A 20201-nucleotide genomic window follows, 5' to 3' on the forward strand; every position below is an offset into this window, starting at 1 on the left:
CATACATGGGGCTGCTACATGCCCAGTTGCCTATGTTGTCAACGTGTCTTGTGGCAGAAGACTTACAAGCTCACTCACACCTGCCTACAGTTGTGCATTTTTTGGCTCACATTCAGCTCCTTTGCGAGGATGTTGATATGCTCGGGTTGGATGCAGGCACCTTGTTTTCCACCCTGGCGGTATTGGTAGCTTTGCCCAAGCTATAGGCAAACAGACCCAGAAGGAGGAACAGACAGGCAGAAACGTTGCAGGAGTACGGATGGGGAGGAGGAAATGCCCAAGACTGGACTATGTTTTGCCATCAAGTCCACACATACTACACCCCCCAACTACACAGAGACTACCACACTCCACAGTACCAACTCCAAAACTGGACAAACCATAGCCAGACCAGCACACCCTGGGTCAGGGTAAAGAGAAGGGAGAACTACCAAAACCTTCCAGAAGTGACACACAATATGGACAATCATTCATATTTGCAAACATTCAAGGTCTAAAGTCAAAGTTAAGAAATAAAGTTGAGTTCATAAATGGCCTCCTATTAGAGTCAAAACTCAATATTTGGGACATTAACAGAAACTCATACGAAAGATTACATGGATAGTGAAATCTGGATTCCAAATTTTAATTTATATAGATGTGATAGAAAAAATAGGTTAAATGGAGACGAAATGGGAGAGGAGACGAGAGAGAGATATAAAATAATATACACATGGAAAATACTGGAGGGGCCAGGTCCCAAATCTACACAGTAAAATAACAATGTACTGGAGTGAATGATATGGAAGAAAATGCAGAATTGAACCAGTGAAGAGCATAGGTGCCATAGGCACAATCAGAGAATCCACGGATGTGTAACACCCCACTTGGGGAGTAGTTACCAGTCTCCGTGGTGTAGTGGTAAGACACTCGCCTGGCATTCCGCGAGCGCTTTGTCATAGGTTCGTATCCTGGCCGGGGAGGATTTACTGGGCGCAAATCCTTAACTGTAGCCTCTGTTTAACTCAACAGTAAAATGTGTACTTGGTTGTAACAACGATTCTTCGCGGCGGGGATCGTATTCCAGGGACCTGCCCGAAACGCTACGTGTACTAGTGGCTGTACAAGAATGTAACAACTCTTGTATATACAGTATCTCAAAAAAAAAAAAAAAAAAAAAAAAAAAAACTTCCAGAACCCCATCAAGCAGGTATATGTGCCTGTTCTCATGGAGGTGTTGGGCGCGTTCTACTGTGCCTGTCTCGTGTGTTGACAGGCTGTGTTGGCCCAGTTGTTTGATTCGGCTTGGTCCTTGGCCCACTTGACCACCTCCCATTTTTCATTGGTCCTCTTTCTGGAGGAGGTGGTCGCCTACTTTTTGTCTTCTGTGACCAATTTCCAACCTTTAGGGTTCCCAGGGTTAAATTTTTTTGTCTTTGTGCCCTTGTCATTTCACAATTTATGTTAAACCAGTCCTACTCTAGTTCTGCAAATGTGCTCGGTATAAATTTAATTGTGCCTACATGTATCTCACAAAATTTGGCATTCATCTCATTTATTTCTTTGCCTAACAACAAATATTTCTAATCAAATTTATTAAAAACCTCCTGAGTTCCCTATATTTTCCTCTCCTGAAATTAAGTTTTACAGTTGTTAAATTTTCCCCATTATCTTCTAGATTATAATGCATTGCATATTTTATTTCCCCAAAAACATGGTTGCTCTAGCCCCAAAAGAGGAATGAATGTCAAAAATCTCTTCTTACCTAGTGAATATAAAATCCAGCATAGATGAAACATCCCCGTGCTGCATTCATGTGCCCTCATTGTAGTTTGTGTTGTTTACAGTCACATCCTGTTTTGAGCAATTCCATATTTGTGTAAATTTGTAAGATTCTTGTGGTAAGTTGAAGAATTGTATAGTATTGTATATATTCCAGGTATTATAAATACCGTATGATACATTGTGATTTGCATTTGTTTAATATTTTATGTTTTTATTTCAACAGGCTGTGAACCTCATTCTTGCTCCTCGTGAGAATGATATTCCGGAACTTAACCGCTGTCGTTCCACTTGGAAAGAAACAGGAGATGCAGAAGCAGCTCTCAAATCACTACCCAAAGGTTGGGAATCATCTATTGAGGCTCAGCTCTTAACTGGCCTTGTTCAACTGCAGAGGAATGATCTTGTAGGAGCACTAGATCGAGTAAGACTTAATTCCTTTTGAGACAGCAGTGTTCTTTGTTGTAATTGAGGAAATTATTGATAATAAAGTTTGAGTTTTCTGTTAACAAATACATGTATTAAGAAAACTAAGACCTTAACTAGGAGGTATGGTAATTTATGAATTTGCACCAATGTAAGATTCATTAAACCTTAACAAAGGATTATGCAGCACAAATTTTATGTACTGTACTAGTACAGTATTATTCTGTATTTTGTCACAGCTTTGTCAACTTGTGCTGTGACTGAGTATATATTGTAGCTTCAAAGGCATGAAGTATATGAAACTCACCTTTGAGTACAGTATTGTCAGGTGAAGTACAGGTATTATCTTGCCAGTACAATATCCGCTCGATTTAAGGACCTTTGGTTTACCTTTCTGCTAATTATAATGGTTGAATTTAAGATCAGTAACTGGAGCCTTATCTACCAAGTCATTGACCGTCAAAGCCAGAATATGCTATTGAGTTGATCAAGTTCAGCACTTGTTAAACTAGAGTCCATTATTGGGTTTGTTGTGGCACAACTTTGCACTAAGCCAGTGCTTTTCACAATGTTCTCATGAAGTGGGTGTGGGATTGTATTTGTATTTCCTTGAAGTGTATGTGGGAGGAATGAGTGTGTGACTGTGAAATGGACAATTGTGGGGGGAGGTAGGGTGAGTGGGTAAGGGAGAGTGTAATTACTTAAGTGTAGTTATGTGATGAGCTGCACTCATGGTGCCCTGTGTTCACAGTACTTTGTCAAATGACGCTTTGAAACTTTGGACGCTTTTTGAAGCATCACCTGCAGCGTCACCACCCCCGTTACTGTCTCCAATGGCAATGGTGACAGCAATGGTAATGTGCTCAATTCCTTACAGAGACCTGTGATCATTACACCAGCCTAAATTTATTATATTCCCAGTACTGACTACTTATATTATTTCCTCTTCTCATTATAGTACCCTGTAATTATGACTCCCCAGTACTCACTACATCACACTTTCCAAACATCAGGTCCCATTTTTAATTCTGGCTTTTTTTTGTTTTTGTTTCAGATTCCACGCAACACACGATTACTATACCTACACGCATATCAAAGCTACTTGTGGAACATTGTAGCATCTCGACGTATTGAGAAATATGGCCTTAAAGTGTTACCAGGAGATATAATTCGCCGGAAGGAGGAAAAAGCTGAAGGTGAGCATAGCTGTCAGTCAACATTTTAGATGACAATGAAGAAATTTCATGACTTTCCTGGGGAAGCCGCTTGCAGCTCCCCAGGAAAGCAGCTTGCATTTGTGGAACCAATTACTGCGTAACATGGGGGAGGTGGGGTCCCTTGATTGTTTCAAATGTGGGATGGACATGTATATGAGTGGGATTGGGTGATTATAAATAGTAGCTGCCTTGTATGGGTCAATTGGCCTTCTGTAGTTACCTTTGTTCTTATGTCCTATTTGCCTTATTACGAACATTTATGCAGTGATTTTTTAGTTATAAATTCTTACTAATCATAATTCACAGATCCCTTTCGCAATTCGACTTAGCCATCTCAACACCATCTAGCTCGTATCTTGTAACTGTATCATCATTACCTAGCCTCAAAACCTTATATTTGTCAGCAATAATCTGCATCTGCCAATCTTTTGACCATTTCAAAATCCTATTTAGATCATCTTGAAGTGATAGTGAATCTTTTTCCGTGTTTATTTCCCTCCCTATTTTTGTATCGTTGGCAAATTTGCAAATATTGCTGCTCAAACCTGAATCAAAATCATCGATATATATTATGAATAACAGAGGTCCCAGGACAGAGCTTTGAGGCACTCCACTTGCAACATTTTCCCACTCGGACTTAACCCCATTCATACTAACTTTGTTTCCTTTGGTATAGCCATGCCCTATTCCAACTGAATATAGCACCCCCAATACCATGAGCCTATATCTTTTTAATCCATCTTTGATGTGGCACTGTATCAGAAAAGTTTGCTAAAATCAAGGTACACAACATTGCAAACCATACCACTATTAACTGTCTCAACTATGCTGGAATTAAAGGATAGCAAATTTGTTAAACATGAACGGCCATTTGTAATATAGAATGTCCTGATTTCCTGGATAATGTGAAAGTTTGCTTTCCCATTGTTCCTTGGATTCTCACATATCCTGATAATATTCTCAGTGAATATACTTCATTTGTCATTGCTCATCTTGAATGAAATTTACATGAAAATTTGGAACATTCTGTAATGATGATAATGTATAAACTTCCAGTTAAGGGCAACTTTTTTATAATTGCTGGCACACTTTCCCCATATATGACCATATTTTAATGTTTATGCAGAGGATGTGGGGATTGCATTTTTATTTTTTTAATATTTATAATATTGAGTGTAATGTGAGATATGCCTGGTGTAAAAATAAGGGATACCCTCCTTGATGGGCAAGAATTTAACACCCCCTTTACCACAACAATATGTTCACCCTACAAACTCTCCAATAACCTTGCATCCATCAAAATCTCCAACCATAAGACCACCCACCACATGGCCACCCAACATAGGCACAACTCCACCCACCATGTGCCCATCCACCATGTGCCCACCCACCACATGGCCACCCACCACATTTGCACAACCCCCACGCTCCATGTGCCCACCCACCACATGCCCATCCAACACATGCACAACCTCTCCCACCACTTGCCCACCCACCATGTGTCCACCCACCACATGCACAACCTCACCCACCATATGCACACCTTTCCCACCACATGCCATCACCAACCATGGTCACCCTGCCCTTTATATGGTCACCATACCCACCCAAAACATGTGTGTTCACACGCCCTCCAGAATGAGACTACAGTAGCCTAAAGGGAGATTCTACTTCAAGAAGAAACTAATCAGCCCAGTAGAAACTAGTATAAACAGTTGGTACACAAATGCAGATGGTATTATTAAAAAGTTGTAAAACTGCAAGAATTGGAGCAGAACTGCATCCTGATATCCTTGCGGATGTGGAGACAAAACTGCAAAACGTAATTGAGGATGCAGTATTCCCAAGAGGATACCAGGCAGTAAGAAAAGAAAGAATAAACAGGGTGGGATAGGAGGAGTAGCCCTACCCCACAAACTCTACAACAACCTTGGAGCTTTAAATATAGATTCTGACCTTCATAAAGATAGTGGTAGGTGTTGTTTACAACCCTCTATTAACTTCAGGAAGGTCAAAGGAGGAATATAGTAAATGCAATGAACCATATCTGAAGATATTAGAAAAGGCAACCACAGGGGCATGGGACAGCCAGAGCAAAGATTCAGGTACTTTCAGATTTTAACCACAGAGAAACAGGCTGGTCAACAAAGTACCTTCATGGAGTGGAGAGGAAAAATGGAGAGCCACCATATGGCCACTGTACACATGTATGCCCACTTCACCCACTCTGTACCCATCCCATGCACTGAACACACTATATGCCCATCCCACGCACCAAAGACACTGCCCTCCTCACCCACCATACACTATAGACACCACTCACCAAGCACACGGTATGCCCACCCCACCCACTACTCACTCCACCCACCATATACACTGCCTGCCCACTCTATCCACTGTATGCCTACCTACTTCATGCCCACCCCACGTACCATATGCTAACCCCACCTGCCATATCATCACCCCACCAACCATATGCACACATAACCTTACATTCAATCCACCCACTAACCTATCATATACTCCATCACTCAGAATACTTTTTCATATTGGATCTTCCCGACATAGTAATTTGAGATACCTTCCTTGATTGCAATAGAAACTATTCAGTGTTTCTTAACTATATTTAGCTGTTTGCTTTGCCAGCCACTTGCTTAATTCAGCTGTCTAGTATTCAGTCTGCTGCTTTGTAATATTTACATTAAATTTCAAATTATTTCTCAGTGTCATCATCAAGGCTGATGTCTTCAGAGTTGCCAGATTCAACACCCAGTGACCAAAGCTCTGACTGTGAGAAAGTGGGAACACACTGGTGGAATGCTGAAGTAACAAAAGCTGTGCAGGAAAAGAAAGATGCATATTATTTGAAAATGAAGACAGAAGGGGTGAGTGAAGAGGAACGGAAAGAACGACAGAAAAAGTACCAGGAGGCAAAGCAGAAAGCTAAAAAAGTGGTAAGAGAAAGTAAGAGAAAAGCTGAAGAAGAGTTAGGAAAGTATTGGGCCAAGCTCAAAACTCTGCCACCAGAAGTACTTGAGGATGAGAGTAATGACAGTCACACTTCAGATGGAGAGAATGGCGATAAAGAGACGAAGCCTGAGATAGAAGGGGAAGAGGCAAATGGACACAAAACTCCTGATTTACACTTTTTGACTGAAGAGGAAGCTGAGACAGCAGATATTTTAGATGTAAGTGTAAGTTGTTTCTTCTTGTTGTTATTACTTTGGGCAGTGGAGTTCTACTATGCTATCATTTAAACTGCTTTCATCTTATATACCCACATTTGGGTGAGGTGATATGTTACAACAGTTTTGGATGAGGTGAACAAAACTTTCAACACAAGACAGAACACGAAACAATGGGTATAAATTGGGTAAATTAAAGGGAAGAATGGAAGTAACTGCAAAGGGCCTATTGGCCCATATTTTTTGATGCTTCTATATTGGTGCGGAGTCTTGAAGTGGGTAGAATATAGTTGTGCATTAATTGGCTGTTGATTGCTGGTGTTGACTTCTTGATGTGTAGTGCCTCGCATATGTCAAGCCGCCTGCTATCGCTGTATCTATCGATGATTTCTGTGTTGTTTGTTAAGATTTCTCTGGTGATGGTCTGGTTTGGGAAGAGATTATATATTCCTTAATGGAGCCCTGTTGCTTATGCATCGTTAATCGCCTGGAAAGAGATGTTGTCTTGCCTATATACAGAGTTCTTTGAGGCTTACAGTCCCCAAGTGGGCATTTGAAGGCATAGACGATGTTGGTCTCTTTCAAAGCATTCTGCTTTGTGTCTGGAGAGTTTCTCATGAGTAGGTTGGCCGTTTTTTTTGGTTTTATAGTAAATCGTCAATTGTATCTTCTGATTGTTGTCTGTATGGATAACGTTCCTATCAACAATATCTTTCAGGACCCTTTCCTCCATTTAACCTAACCTATCTTTATAGGTTAGGTTAGGTTAGGTAGCAGAAAAAGTTAGGTTAGGTTAGGTAGTCGACAAAACATTAATTCATGAAAACTTGGCTTATTAGGCAAATCGGGCCTTGCATAGTAGGCTGAGAAGTGCGTTCTGGCTACTAGGTACGATATATATATATATATATATATATATATATATATATATATATATATATATATATATATATATATATATATATATATATATATATATACACAATGATAACATTGATGAACAAAGATATATATATATATATATATATATATATATATATATATATATCTTTGTTCATCAATGTTATCATTGTTCAGTCATCTTTATCAATGTTCAAGTCGGAGGAGAATGCGCCAAAGTTTGTAAGTAGTCACGTCACCTCTTGCCAACTTGGAGATTACTCCACTCAGCCTCCAGCGAGAGATTTAGGTAGGTTTGTCCCATTAACGGGACGATTAGGGGGGGAGGCTCGCTCTGTTCGCTCGCTTCTGGTCTCATGATTTTTGGTCATTTCGTGTCGTTTCGTGCGGCCTGCGGTGGCATTGTGTGGCTCCTCCTCCTTCGGGGGGGGGGGGGGGTTCGGGGCTGGTGGGGCAAACCTCTTCTCCAGCACTCTGTGGAGTCATCTCGAATTGGGTTCGCTTGGGCTTGGTCGCTACTACCTCGTCCCTCGGGTGGGTTTCCCGCCTCTTTCCGGTCCTGAAACAGGACTGCGTGGACCTCCGTTTTTTCTGGACTTGTCCCGTCTGATCTCGTAGGTTTATTGTCCCTCCTTTTGGATGACTACTCCTTCCCAGATCTGTCTTCTGTTGGAGCCGGGCGCTTGGATGGTGCCCCTGGACTTCATGGATGTGAATTGGCATGTCACGATTCATCCGAGGTTCAGATGAATGCGTTCATCTGAATCGATTCATTTGAACCATTTATTCATTCATCTTTCAGTTGACTGATGCCAGAAATTTATACATATCCATTCAGCCTGGATAGCTCAGGGAAGCCTCCGAGACTCACCCAGAAAATGGCGTTTCATTACATTCATAGCTGGTTTTTCGCACCGCGGGGATGTCATATTAAATGTGTGCTCAGTACATGGGTTAATGACATTTCACAACAAAATATTTATTTTCCTTACTCATCTCTCATAAGTATCTCAATTCTTAGTTGATAAAGTTCCTCCTAAATTTACCTAAGGATGTGTTTCAGGTTTTGTTGCCTCTTCCTGGTTACAGTGTTGAGTATCCTAACAATGAAATTAAAGACTGGTATGCTGAACTCTTAGAAGCTGATGGATTATCTTTTGAATCACTAAAACACCGTGTCAAGTAAGTACCATAACCTTTTAGGTTAGTTATATTGGCTTGGGTTTTTCATCTGTGTCATCTTGCTAGACGAGTTTTCTCGAGAGAGTCTGATGACAGGCAAAAATATTTGTGTTTGATATCCCTTCAGCATAATAATTGCATATTTAATTAGGTTTATTATAGTATCCAAAGGCGGGCAGGACTGAGCTCCAAAATGACCAAATACCTGGAGATACAGAATTATGAGAACGTGAGGGAGATGGTAGGCCCCTTTTCCAGGCCGGACCAAAATGGAGACAGACGGTGCATTGTCCCTGAAGATGGCTTCCCACTACTGGATTACATTAAAGGAGTCCTGTTTGGCTTGCTAGGGATCATAACCAGAACCTGGTCCTCCCTCACAGAGGTGCAGAGAGTTGGGAGATTGTTACGATCACCCACACCAGGAGAGCATCCAGAAATGAAGAGCAGCTATACCGACAACTGTAAAGTTCACAGAAAATGAAAGTGAAACAGCTAAAAAAACTCATTAAAAACAAATGGTGCAATAAATGAATATATGTATGTATCAATGAATAAATGAATGTTTGTAACATTCAAGAACTAGGGAACTGTTGTAGGTCTATTGGCCCATTTGAGGCAGCTCGTATGGGCCAATAGACCTTCTGCAGTTTCCTTAGTTTTATTGATACATACCGGTATATTCATTAATACAATAATACTTTTATTGATGTGTTCAGTAATTGATACTGTACATACATTCATTTATAGATACATAACAAACATACACATGATTGTTTTGACATCCGAGGTCAACATTGAGTATCTGGCTCAGGCAATGTGTTTTGCTGACAATGAGGTCTTATGTTGACAGATGGGGCTGGCTGTAAGATGCTCCATTGTTCTGTGCACAAAACTAGCTTCAATGTAAATAAATAAAATTCATTTTATTTCCATGTCTGTGAGCATCTTGTATCCAAATTAATCACCCTTTAAGGAAAAAAATTATTTTTTCTGTGGGGAGCCCCTACAGCTCCCCTAAGCTATTCAGGCTGATATGGATATATTAGGCTTTGACATCAGTCAACGTGAATGGAGTTCTAGGCCTTCCGGGGACAATGAGCCAGAACCTGGCACCCTCAGAGGCACGAGGAGCCAATGGCCTATAGAAACTCGTGTGGTTGGAAGCATTCTATGTTTGCCATCGACCGGGTCAGGCACCTAGAAAGGTAAGCTCCCCCCAAAAGAACCCGTTCTGGTTAAGAAATTGCTACTGAATGCCGAAATGTTAGACAGAACTCCCTAAACGAAATCGAGCAAACAACCATGACGTCACCACGTTGCCATGCTGCTGTCTGGGCAGTTCCCTTCCTCCCTGGGAGGGGGAAGACCCTCACACTGGCTATCCACACCCCAGTTCTTTGGCTAATGTGTTTGGCAGTGGTCATATGACTTTCCTGTTTTCTTGTCCTCCAGCCCTGTGCCTTGTGATGTGGTGCTGTTTCTCTGGTGATGCGTTGAGCCAGGAGTAATTTCACAAATATTCGGGCTGCATGTGCCTAGGGTATCCTTCCCTAGGTGCCCTCCTGTAAGTAATGCCCTTGGGGCCACCTTCCACAAGTCACCTTGGGAGCTATCTCTGGTTGGTTCTTTGCTTCTTGGTGATTGACCATCCTTAGTGTGCTTAGGTGTTTCACCTTTGTTTGCCCTTGGGTAGGGGAAGTTTGCACTGATACTGCACAGGGTACTGCGCAGCTAGTTTTCACCTCTCATAGCGCCCGGCTCTGTTCCGTCTGAGTCCGTTGTCCTCTTGTGGATTTTTGTTTTTTGTTTCCTGCCTCCTGGTAGGGGTTTTGCCCTTGGTTTTGGTTACCCCCTATTGTTGTTGGTGGTCCCCTGCTGGGGGGCCCTATGAGTGGACATGTCCCGGGGGTTCAGCTTTAGCAGTTTGTTGGTAATATTGGGCGCCAGTTAGCAGTACCCTGCCTGGGCTTCCCCGAGTGTGAGTTCCCTCTCAGGACTCAGGGAAACCCCGTGTGGGTGTGTGGGTCCAATGGATGTGACCCCTGGGTATCCCCTCACTTTGTGCAAGTTTGAGGGTTGCTTGGTTCCCTTGTCTCTGGGTGACCTTCACCGTTTATGCCTCCGTCATGCTGCCTGCTGGGTCAGTGATATCTTCGACCCAGAGTCCAGCGTGTCTTGTTGCTTGTTTGTAACTCGGTACACCTAGTCCTCTGATGACTATTCGAGTGCAGGCAGCATAGGCGTTGCACGCTTGTTTTAGGTTGCTGTAGCGAGCAAGGTTGGTTGCTGACCCGGAAGTCCCAAGGCTGCCTCGTTTTGGTTATTGGGACCCAGACTTGGGGGTGTTAGTCACTTTGACTAACTTTGAACCAAACCAAAGTCACTTTGACTTTGGTTTAGTCCACGCCCCCTCGTCCTTACCCTGCTGTGGTTCGTCCTGGTCCTCCCCACCCTCTCTCCCTGCTTCAGGCTCTGAAACGTCTGAGGGTTTCGGAGTCGGGGGCAGGATTTAGTTGGTTTCAAGACTTGGGCGGTCTTGGGGATGCCCCTTCCGGGGTGACGACGGAGGCATTCGAGCCGGTTCCTCCTGCCGAAATGTCTGGGTCTGACCAGTGGGCCCCCCTTCCTTCCTGCTTTTACGGCTGCCCCGGCTTTTTCTTGTGAGGCCGGGGCTTTGGGGGACGGTTCGGCTCTGGGTCCTGATGTATGGGTTCCCGGGGCGAGGGGGTGTCTTGATCCTGGAGGTCTTGGGCCCTGTTGGCCCTGCTTGGGTTTTGTGCTCTCTAAGCGAGGTTTCTTGTTACAAGGGTGTTTTTTTTTTTCTCCCCGCCTCATACGAGTTGGATTTGGTATGAACAGGGTCCTGGTTGCATGCTTCCTCGTTAATGTTTCTGGGCCTAGTTGGGACTGTGTCACTTTGGGTCAGCAGTTGTAACCAGTTGTCTCGACTTTGAGTTGAGATGTGAGCACCGGCCGCCTCCCGGGTAAGTCCCTCTGTTTTAGTCTTTGGTGAAGTAGCTCCAGGGAGCCGAAGAGTGGGTCTGGGGCTCCCCTTTTCCCCTCCCGGGAAGGGGAGGGAGCTGCGTATACTAGCGGCATGGCTTGTGTGATGTCATGCATGTTTGCTTGTTTTCATTTGGGGAGTTCTGTCCACTTGTCTATTTTTGTCGTTTTTAACCAGAATAGGGGTTTGTTTTGGGGCGTTTATCTTTCTGGGTGCCAGTCCCTGTCGATGGCAGATATGGAGTGCTTCACAATTACATGTGCATTTCTATAGGCAATTGCTCCTCGTGCCTCTCTGAGGGGGAGCCAGGTTCTGGCTCGTGGTCCCCGGTAGGCCTAGAACTCAACCCACATTGACTGATGCCAAAGTTAGGGATAATCATATCAGCCTGGATAGCTCCGGGGAGCCCCTGGAACTCACCCAGAAAATGGCGTTTCATTACATTCAACTCTGGTTTTTTGAGGCTTCACGTTTCCTGAAGCCAGCAGTACTCTGTAAAGCTTCACTGACTTGCTGGACGCTTTCTTGGTGAAATTTGCTGTCTGTGCCTCTGTGACGGGGGCCAGGTTCTGACTCTGGTCTCCAGTCTTAGGTTAAACAGAACTGCAGTAACTTCAGCAATGTCAGTGAGATAGCTTCAGGGAGTCACCGAGGCTCTACCAGAAAGAGATGTTTCATTTCATTCAATGCTAAGTGTTTATTACAGTACATTATTGTTTTTTTATTGTATTTCCAAAAGTTCCAGCTTCTGTATGGTACATGATATCTTTATATGATTATTGAATATGTTTTCACACATTTCTACTTTCATTCGTTATTAGATCATATGCAGTCGGTGGAGCATATCGGCGATTGATTGTTCGTCCAGCAAATGTCAATGGTACAATATGTTACTACAAAGATAATAGTAAAGCTCTCATCCTATCAGACATGGACAAGTTACGGGATATTGATATTACAGATAATATATTAGCAGGTGAGTTCTGCAGCCCCCATCTCATTTAAATGTACTGTTGTTAGAAATTCATATGAATCTTTATTGTACAATAATTTCTGTTATATTCAATACTTATTCTTCATTGGCTTGTTCATGAGAGTGATGTGTAACACTTGATACAGCAAGGTTTACTGTATTGAACCTTGTTTAACTATTTCATCATTGGTTTTCTCTTAAACAAAACTCCACAACTAATCCCAAAATACAGTACAATACATAGATCATTGCTGGAAACCATGTTGGAAGCTACACTCTTTGTGACCATTGATAGGTCTCAGCATATTGCGTTTCCTAACTGACCCTTAGTAGCCTTATGTGCCCAATGCTCTGGTACCACAGGGAGTCAAGAGGCAAGATGATCAAAATGCCATAATCTGTATGTTCATGCTATTATTTAGCGATGATAGTAGTACAGAAGACCCCTGACTGTGATAAAAAGTACCAGGATTCTGATAATAGCAGGATTCTTGTGATAATTCGCGCTTTAGTGATAGGAGTAATCTTGGGGAGGGAGGTAGCATTGTCTGCTGACTTTGTGTGACCATCTTTTACTGTCTGGACTCATTATACCAGCTTAGTTGTTCGCTATGGTGAACAAAACATGCAGATACTTATATATAACGTCTGTATATAGTGAATAAAAGCAAAAACAGTATTGTGGGAGGAGAATGGTGGCGGGTCAGGTGAGGTGAGGGGAGGGAGAGAGGAAGTGGCAGCCAGTGGCGGGCTGCCACTGCCACTCAGCATACCAACTTAGTGGTTCATTGTGGTGAACACGAATGTAGATACTTATACATAACGTCTGTATATAGTTAATAAAAGCAAAAACAGTATGGTGGGAGGAGAATGTGGGCGAGTGAGGTGTTGAGGGGGTGAGTGGCAGCAAGTGGCTGGCTGGTGTGTGGCGGTCACACCTCGTTGCTTTTTGACACACAATACCAACTTAGTGGTTCGTTATGGTGAACAAAACATTCAGATACTTATATAGAACCAGTATATATAGTGTAATAACCGACAAAGTATTTATTCACTGATTGATGAACATAATAATTGAATCAATAATATGCACACCATAATTTTGAGTACAGCGATGATTCACACATTTTATTATATAAATATATCACACTACACACTACTGAATAATATTACAGCAAAAAACTACGAAAAGTCAATCAGAGACATTGAAATAATTAAGTAATTATCTCTTTGTGGCCACTCCTGCCTGACAGCTGGGGAGGAGCAGACCGCCTGGGACTCACACTGAGTCAGCGCCTGTTTTTTGCCAGACTTCCCCGCCCTATAGCGGGCAATATATGCCACTTACGATTTGTTTATTATTTTTCCCATGATCAAAGAACATAAATCAACAGGTTTAGAAGATTTTTTTATGCGCCTATGGGTGACAAATGTTAATTAGCCCTGAGCAACACAAGGGTTAAGGCTAGCCAGCCTGTGGTCTATTCCCGTGCCCATGACGTCCGTAAGTTCGCTGCTCTTGCCGCTGTCTTTGGCAATATATCCTGGACTGACATTTGGGTACGGGGATTTTGGCGGTCGAACAGGATCCTGGCTGCTCGTTACCTTAATAACGTTCCTGGGGCCAGTCGAGCCTATGTCGCTTTGGGTCGGCGAATGCAGCCAGTTGTCTCGACTTCAGGTTGAGGAATGAGCAGCAACTGCCTCCCAGTTAAATCCCTATTCTTTCCTCTGTGGGTAGTTAACTCCGGGGAGCCATAGGGGCTCCCCCCAGAAAACCAGCGTTGAATGTAATGAAACTCCATTTTCTGGGTGAGTCACGGAGGCTCCCCAGCATCCCTCCCTCCCTCCCGTCTGGTGCCGTATACTGTCGCCTCGTATCTGGTGGCACTGGCAGGGCCGCTCCAGCTTGCGCTTGGTGTTGCTGTTCCTTTTGATCCGTTCTACTTGCTGTCTACTGCGTTGTTTCATCTCTGACCTGCTCATGCCCTTCCAGTGCCATCCTGGTCGTTGGCCCGGGTGGTCTATTTTCTTTCTTCTCCTTGGTTTGTCGTGACCTTTTCAGTTCTGGTAAGTTTTTTGTTTTGTTTTGTTTTTCGGGTCTCTTTTTCCTGTTGGCATTGACCTCTGGGGGTTGGGTCGGGGAGTTTCCGGCTCTCCTCCTGTGCCGGTGTTTTTTCTGTTCGTTTGGTCCTAGTGGTAGATTGTTCGTTTGCTACAGTCTCCTTTTCGGGTGATGTTTGGGTCTGCTGTTTTCCGGAGGGGTCCTTAGGTTGCTGTTTGGTTGGTCAGGCCGGGGGTGCTTCTTGTGTTGTCCTGTTGCGGCTCTTTGCTGTTCTCTGCGCGTCTTGGCCTCTGGGGTCGTGGGCACGTTTTGGTTTGCCCGGGTTCCCTTCCTTCCTGTTCTGGGGTTCGGGTCTCCCGGGTCATCTGAAGGGTTCTTTGGTTTGGTCTGTGGTCTTGTTTGTGGGTTAAGGCGCGTGGCATCCACCTCCCGGTTCCTTCCCTCCTTTACTTATCTTTGGGGAGGTAGCTCCAGGGAGCCAACGGGGCTTTCCCCCTCCCCCCAGAAAACCAGCGTTGAATGTAATGATACGCCATTTTCTGGGTGAGTCCTGGAGGCTCCTTGGTATCCCTCTCTCCCTCCAGTCGGCAGTGTTTTTCGCACATTTTGACACCCAGCCTAAGAACTGCCGGTTGGATCCTGGCGTTGGGGGTTGCGCAGACGGCGGCGACGTGATGACGTCATGCTAGTTTGCTAATTTTTTTGGGGGGGGGAGGAGGGGGGAGTTCTGTTCACTTGTTCGGCTTTCAGTAGCAATATTTTCACCAGAATAGGGGTTTGTTTTGAGGCGCCTACCTTTCTGGGTGCATGTCCCGAGCGATGGCAGACATAGAATACTCCCAACCACAGGGGGGGGGGGGGTTTCTATAGGCCATTGCTCCTCATGCCTTTCTGAGGAGGCCAGGTTCTTGCCTACCGGGGACCACGAGCAAGAACTCCAAGCACATTGACTGATGCCAGAAAGTTATACATATCCATTCAGCCTGGATAGCTCCGGGGAGCCTCCGGGGGACACCCAGAAAATTGCTTTTCATTTCATTGAAGCTGTTTTTTTGTGGTCTGAATTCTGATGTGTGTTTTCCATAGAATTTTCAGTACTTTGTAATATTAAATTTTCTGGGAAAGAGGGCAGTTGGGAGATGGTGGGGAAGGGGAAGAGAGAGAGTGGTTAAGGGAAGATAGATGAGAGAGAAGGGGGAGACTTGGGAGACAGCTGGAGATTGGGAGAAAGGGGAGGATATAGGGTGGAGAGAGGTATGTTTGGGAGATGGAGAAAAGGGGGGATTGGGCAAGAGATATGAAAGAGGGGAGGTGGAGAGAAACCCAGACACAGGTAGATACCCCACCTAATAATTTTATACAATAAAGGTATACATAATAACAAATCTTTGTAGTTTAAGTATTCATTAAGTAAGGTTTGTGTGCATATGTTATGAAGCAAACATTTATCATAATTGTTTTGTATTAACAGAGGGTCCTAATAAAGCTGTGATTGTAGAGATGACACTTCCAGCATCGTCATATGCTACAGTGGCACTTAGAGAACTGCTCAAGATGGATACCTCATCCCAGGTTAGTAATAATTTACAATCTCACTCTAATGCCAGGTGAATATCATCATTGAAGTCATATGCTTATTGTATGTATACAATATCCAGTTATTACATATTGCTGAGTGATGACTTACCATGAAGACATGTTTTGCCAGTTGACACAATATCAGCCATAAATTAGAATTATGCTCTTATGGATACAAATACTATGTTCTTTGTAGTCATCTAACCTACCTGTATCTAATGTTTAAAAAGCAATAATGTTTCTGAGAAGGTTCCAAGGTGGGTACCTGTTGCTAACATGGGGCATGTTTCCCCCTTTAACCACTGTGATACGCCGAGTATATTGTGAAATTCCATGTGCGCATGAAATCAAGTGGTCCCCCCCCCCCCCAAAAAAAAAAAGTTATTTGTAAAATGATAAATTCCGTTTCCTGAACATGTCTGTGTAAAAAAATAAATGCCAAATTCCACTTACTTTGGCTGTGGGGACGTGGACAAGGTGCGCTGTGACGTCATCAGGGGCTGGTCGCCCGTGTAGTGAAGCTCCCAGACACAGTCGCGCGCGCTATTCAAGCACCGCGTAATACCACAAATATATTTTCAAATATTTGTTCCATGTATTTCCAATGCGGTTTTATTTTTTTTATATAGTATATGATGCATATTTGTGTCCTTTACAATATGTATACAGTAGAATGTTCATAATGTTCCATGGCAATGCGATACATGTGTCAGTAATGTGTCTGCAATAAATGTTTGTCACAATATTACTTGTTAAAAATTCACTAAAATTACAATATGTACAGTTTCACACACTACACAGTAACACATTGTATTATACACTCAGTACTTCGTAAGTGAGTAATAATTAACGAAGTAGTTCATGGTATACAGCGCGACTTTGCTCTCGTTACACCAGGTTCAGATAGATTTTCGCTTACTGTTTCTTCGTTCTGTGTGCTTGCAAATAACGCACTCACGTACACCCTCGGCTTTAGTACCTGTAGTTGATATGTAACCAAGCTTGTAAAGCATAAGGTAGTATTGAAAAGATTATAGGAAAAAATCAATATGTAAGGTAGTCTTGAAAAGATTATAGGAAACGATCAATATGTAAGATAGTCTTGAAAAGATCGCTTTGTAAGGTCCCACACAGGAAGAGATTCAGCCACCCTCAAAGAGTGAGAGTCAATCTGGAAGAGATTCAGCTATTCTTGAAAATATCTATGGAAAACACCACCATGGAAGCCGCTAACACTGTTCATCTATGCTACTTGTATTAGATACATCATTACTGAACACAGAAAACGATTCATCTATGTATCATTTATATAAATTGGAGATGGCATAGGTGGGCAAGGGTGGCGCTCAGAGCTACAACTGGATACGCTCGCTGTATCGTCCTCATAGGTGCTGTATTACTTGCATCCGACCTTTGTGTTAGGTCCTTATTGTGCTTAGCTTCACCAATATCATGACCCTTATGTTCTTCAAACAATGAGATTTGAATTTCACCGACAGAGCGCAATCTTTCAACACAGAGTCGGACAGGTGTTTGGGAGCCAGAGGTGCGTGCGCCACCCATGTTTGCTCACTCACTACTAACCCAGCCAGCAGCCTTAGGGCATTCTGGGAATTTTTTCCAAGATGGCTGCCTCTCACTGGAGGTCCTAAAAGTCCATTTCGTACTCAACCAACTACGCACACATTTTGAATGGGTACGAAAAAATCAAAAAGAGTTTTCTCAGTTGGCACAGTTTCCCACCGACCGAGTTTTCTCGTTTGGCGCAGTCCAGTGGTTAATGTGCATTTGTGCTATGAAAGGGATTCCAGCCAACTCCCAGAGGTGCTCCATTACCTTAGTAGAGTTTAGTAGAACCAGGAGTCCTCAGAATCACCTGCTGCCCATATGACAGGATCCACCTTGCCACCCACGCTTTTCAGACTGGGGAACAGGTACCTTCACAAACTTAGGTGGAGTACTAGGGTTCCTGCACTCAGACACTTGCTCGGTTGGAGTTCTTCAGTGGGAAAGTAGTTTTTGTGGTCTCTTGGTGGCCGGACCAGCCCTGGTTTCAGATGCTGCCTGCTTGATGTCCGATCCTGGTGCGTTTTCCACGGCTCCGCCTCTTTCAGCAGGGCAGACCGATCCGGTACACTGCTGGTTCCGGCTTCTCCACTGTTTGTGTCTGGTATTTTTTACTTGGGTTTATCACCCTTTGTATGGTGATCAGGTGGCTTCGTTGATGGTGTCCCACCTGAGAACTTCCTCTCTGTGACAGTATGAAGTTTCCTGGCGTTCTTTCTGCCATTTTCTCTATCTTCGTTGGTAATCTTTTATTTCTGATCAGGTTGTCTTGTCCTTTCTGTCTTGGCTTTTTCAGGACCGTCATTTAATGCCTAATGGCTAATACTGTTGCCTCGTATCGTGCGCCACTGGCAGCGCCACTCCAGCTTGAGTTCGGGGTGGATGTCACTTCTGCCTTGTTCCTTAAGTTTTTCATGCTTTGTTTCACCTTCGGTCGGCTCATGCGCCACCTGAGCCGTCCTGGTAATTGGACAGGATGCTCTCCTTTCTTTCCTCTCCTTTCTTTGCTCGGTTCGTGGTGGCCCCTTCAGTTCAAGTTTGTTTTTCCAATTCCCTGTTTCTTTTGGCATTGGCCTCTAGGGGTTGGGTCATTGAGCTTCATGCTCTTTTCCAGCACAGTGGCTTCTGCTCTTTCAGTCCTGGTAGTCAGTTTGTTCTGTTGCAGCCTTCTCCTTCTTTTCTGGCAAAGAACAAGATGGCTGCTTTACAGAGGGGTCCTTGGATACTAGGTTGGTCAGGCTGGGGGTGCATCATGTGTTGTGTCCGGTTCTTCGCTGTTATCTGCGTGCCTCAGTTTCTGTGGCTGGGAATACGCTTTGGATTGATCAATTTTCCTTCGTTCCCTGTTCCAGGGTGCGGGTCGTTCGCAGGGTTATTAAGTCTAGCCAGCCAGGGGTCTATCCTCGTACCCATGACGTTAGGAAGTTTGCTACGTTGGCTGCCATGTTTGGCAGCATGTCTTGGGCTGATATTTGGCCACGGAGATTTTGGAGGTCGAATAGTGTCCGGGCCACCCAATATTTGGTTAACGTTCCTGCTCCTGGGCATTTGTGTGTTGCTTTGGGTCTCAGGTTGCAGCCAGTTGTCTCGACTTCGAGTTGAGGAGTGTGTGGCACTCACCTCCCGGGTAATGTGGGAAAATCTGACTCCAATATTTGTAATTAAATGAAAAGAGACTTCAATAGCTACGAAGGACCACCACTTTTTGAGAAAAAGTGGAAAACAAAAAGGAGCAAGTGGATTAAGATTGATAGATTGATACCAAGAACTAGTGTCCTATGGATCTTAGTGAAACTGTATTTATCATGAAATAAGAGTCAAATTAACTTTCACAAATTGGGGGGGGGGGGTACGAGCGCTAGGATACAATTACGTTCTAGCACCAATAATCCGACACTGGTTCAATCGTCAGAAAGAAATATGTATGCAAATTCAAATTATGGTTCATATATAAATCAAATAAATGTAGTTAGTAAATAGTGTAACTTTCATAAATGACAAGTAAATGGCAAATTGGAAGAAATCATTCATGTAACTAGATGTTAGTATATCTAATACAACACTATTAGAAAATCAGGTCAGCTTAGCTGTTCGACTGAATTAGTTGGAAACGTGTGGGGCGATAATGACAGCACACTTGTTGCAACGCGTTGTCGAACAAGCACATGGAATGAAATTAATTCTTCTCCTTCACGCCGCTCCCAGTCAAGCTGAAAGGTAAATTAAAAGTAAAGGATGTCTAGACTCGTTAATATTACTATTTCTCATTGAGAAGTAAGAGTCTAGATTCTACTCAACTAACTTTGGTTTATTGGTTGTAGCTTGGCATAATGAATGAGCA

General features: G+C 43.5%; 1 protein-coding gene across 1 annotated transcript in view; it reads left to right on the forward strand.

Moving 5' to 3' along the window:
• The window catches only part of LOC123762585 (pseudouridylate synthase 7 homolog), a 50785-nt gene that overhangs the window by 24457 nt on the left and 6127 nt on the right, over positions 1–20201 (forward strand). Inside the window, 6 exon segments of the mRNA XM_069332147.1 lie at positions 1988–2185; positions 3242–3383; positions 6129–6592; positions 8553–8671; positions 12500–12654; positions 16188–16288. Coding sequence (XP_069188248.1) covers positions 1988–2185; positions 3242–3383; positions 6129–6592; positions 8553–8671; positions 12500–12654; positions 16188–16288 — 1179 coding nt within the window.

This window comes from Procambarus clarkii, chromosome 27, assembly GCF_040958095.1.
Source record: "Procambarus clarkii isolate CNS0578487 chromosome 27, FALCON_Pclarkii_2.0, whole genome shotgun sequence".
NCBI lineage: Eukaryota > Metazoa > Arthropoda > Malacostraca > Decapoda > Cambaridae > Procambarus > Procambarus clarkii.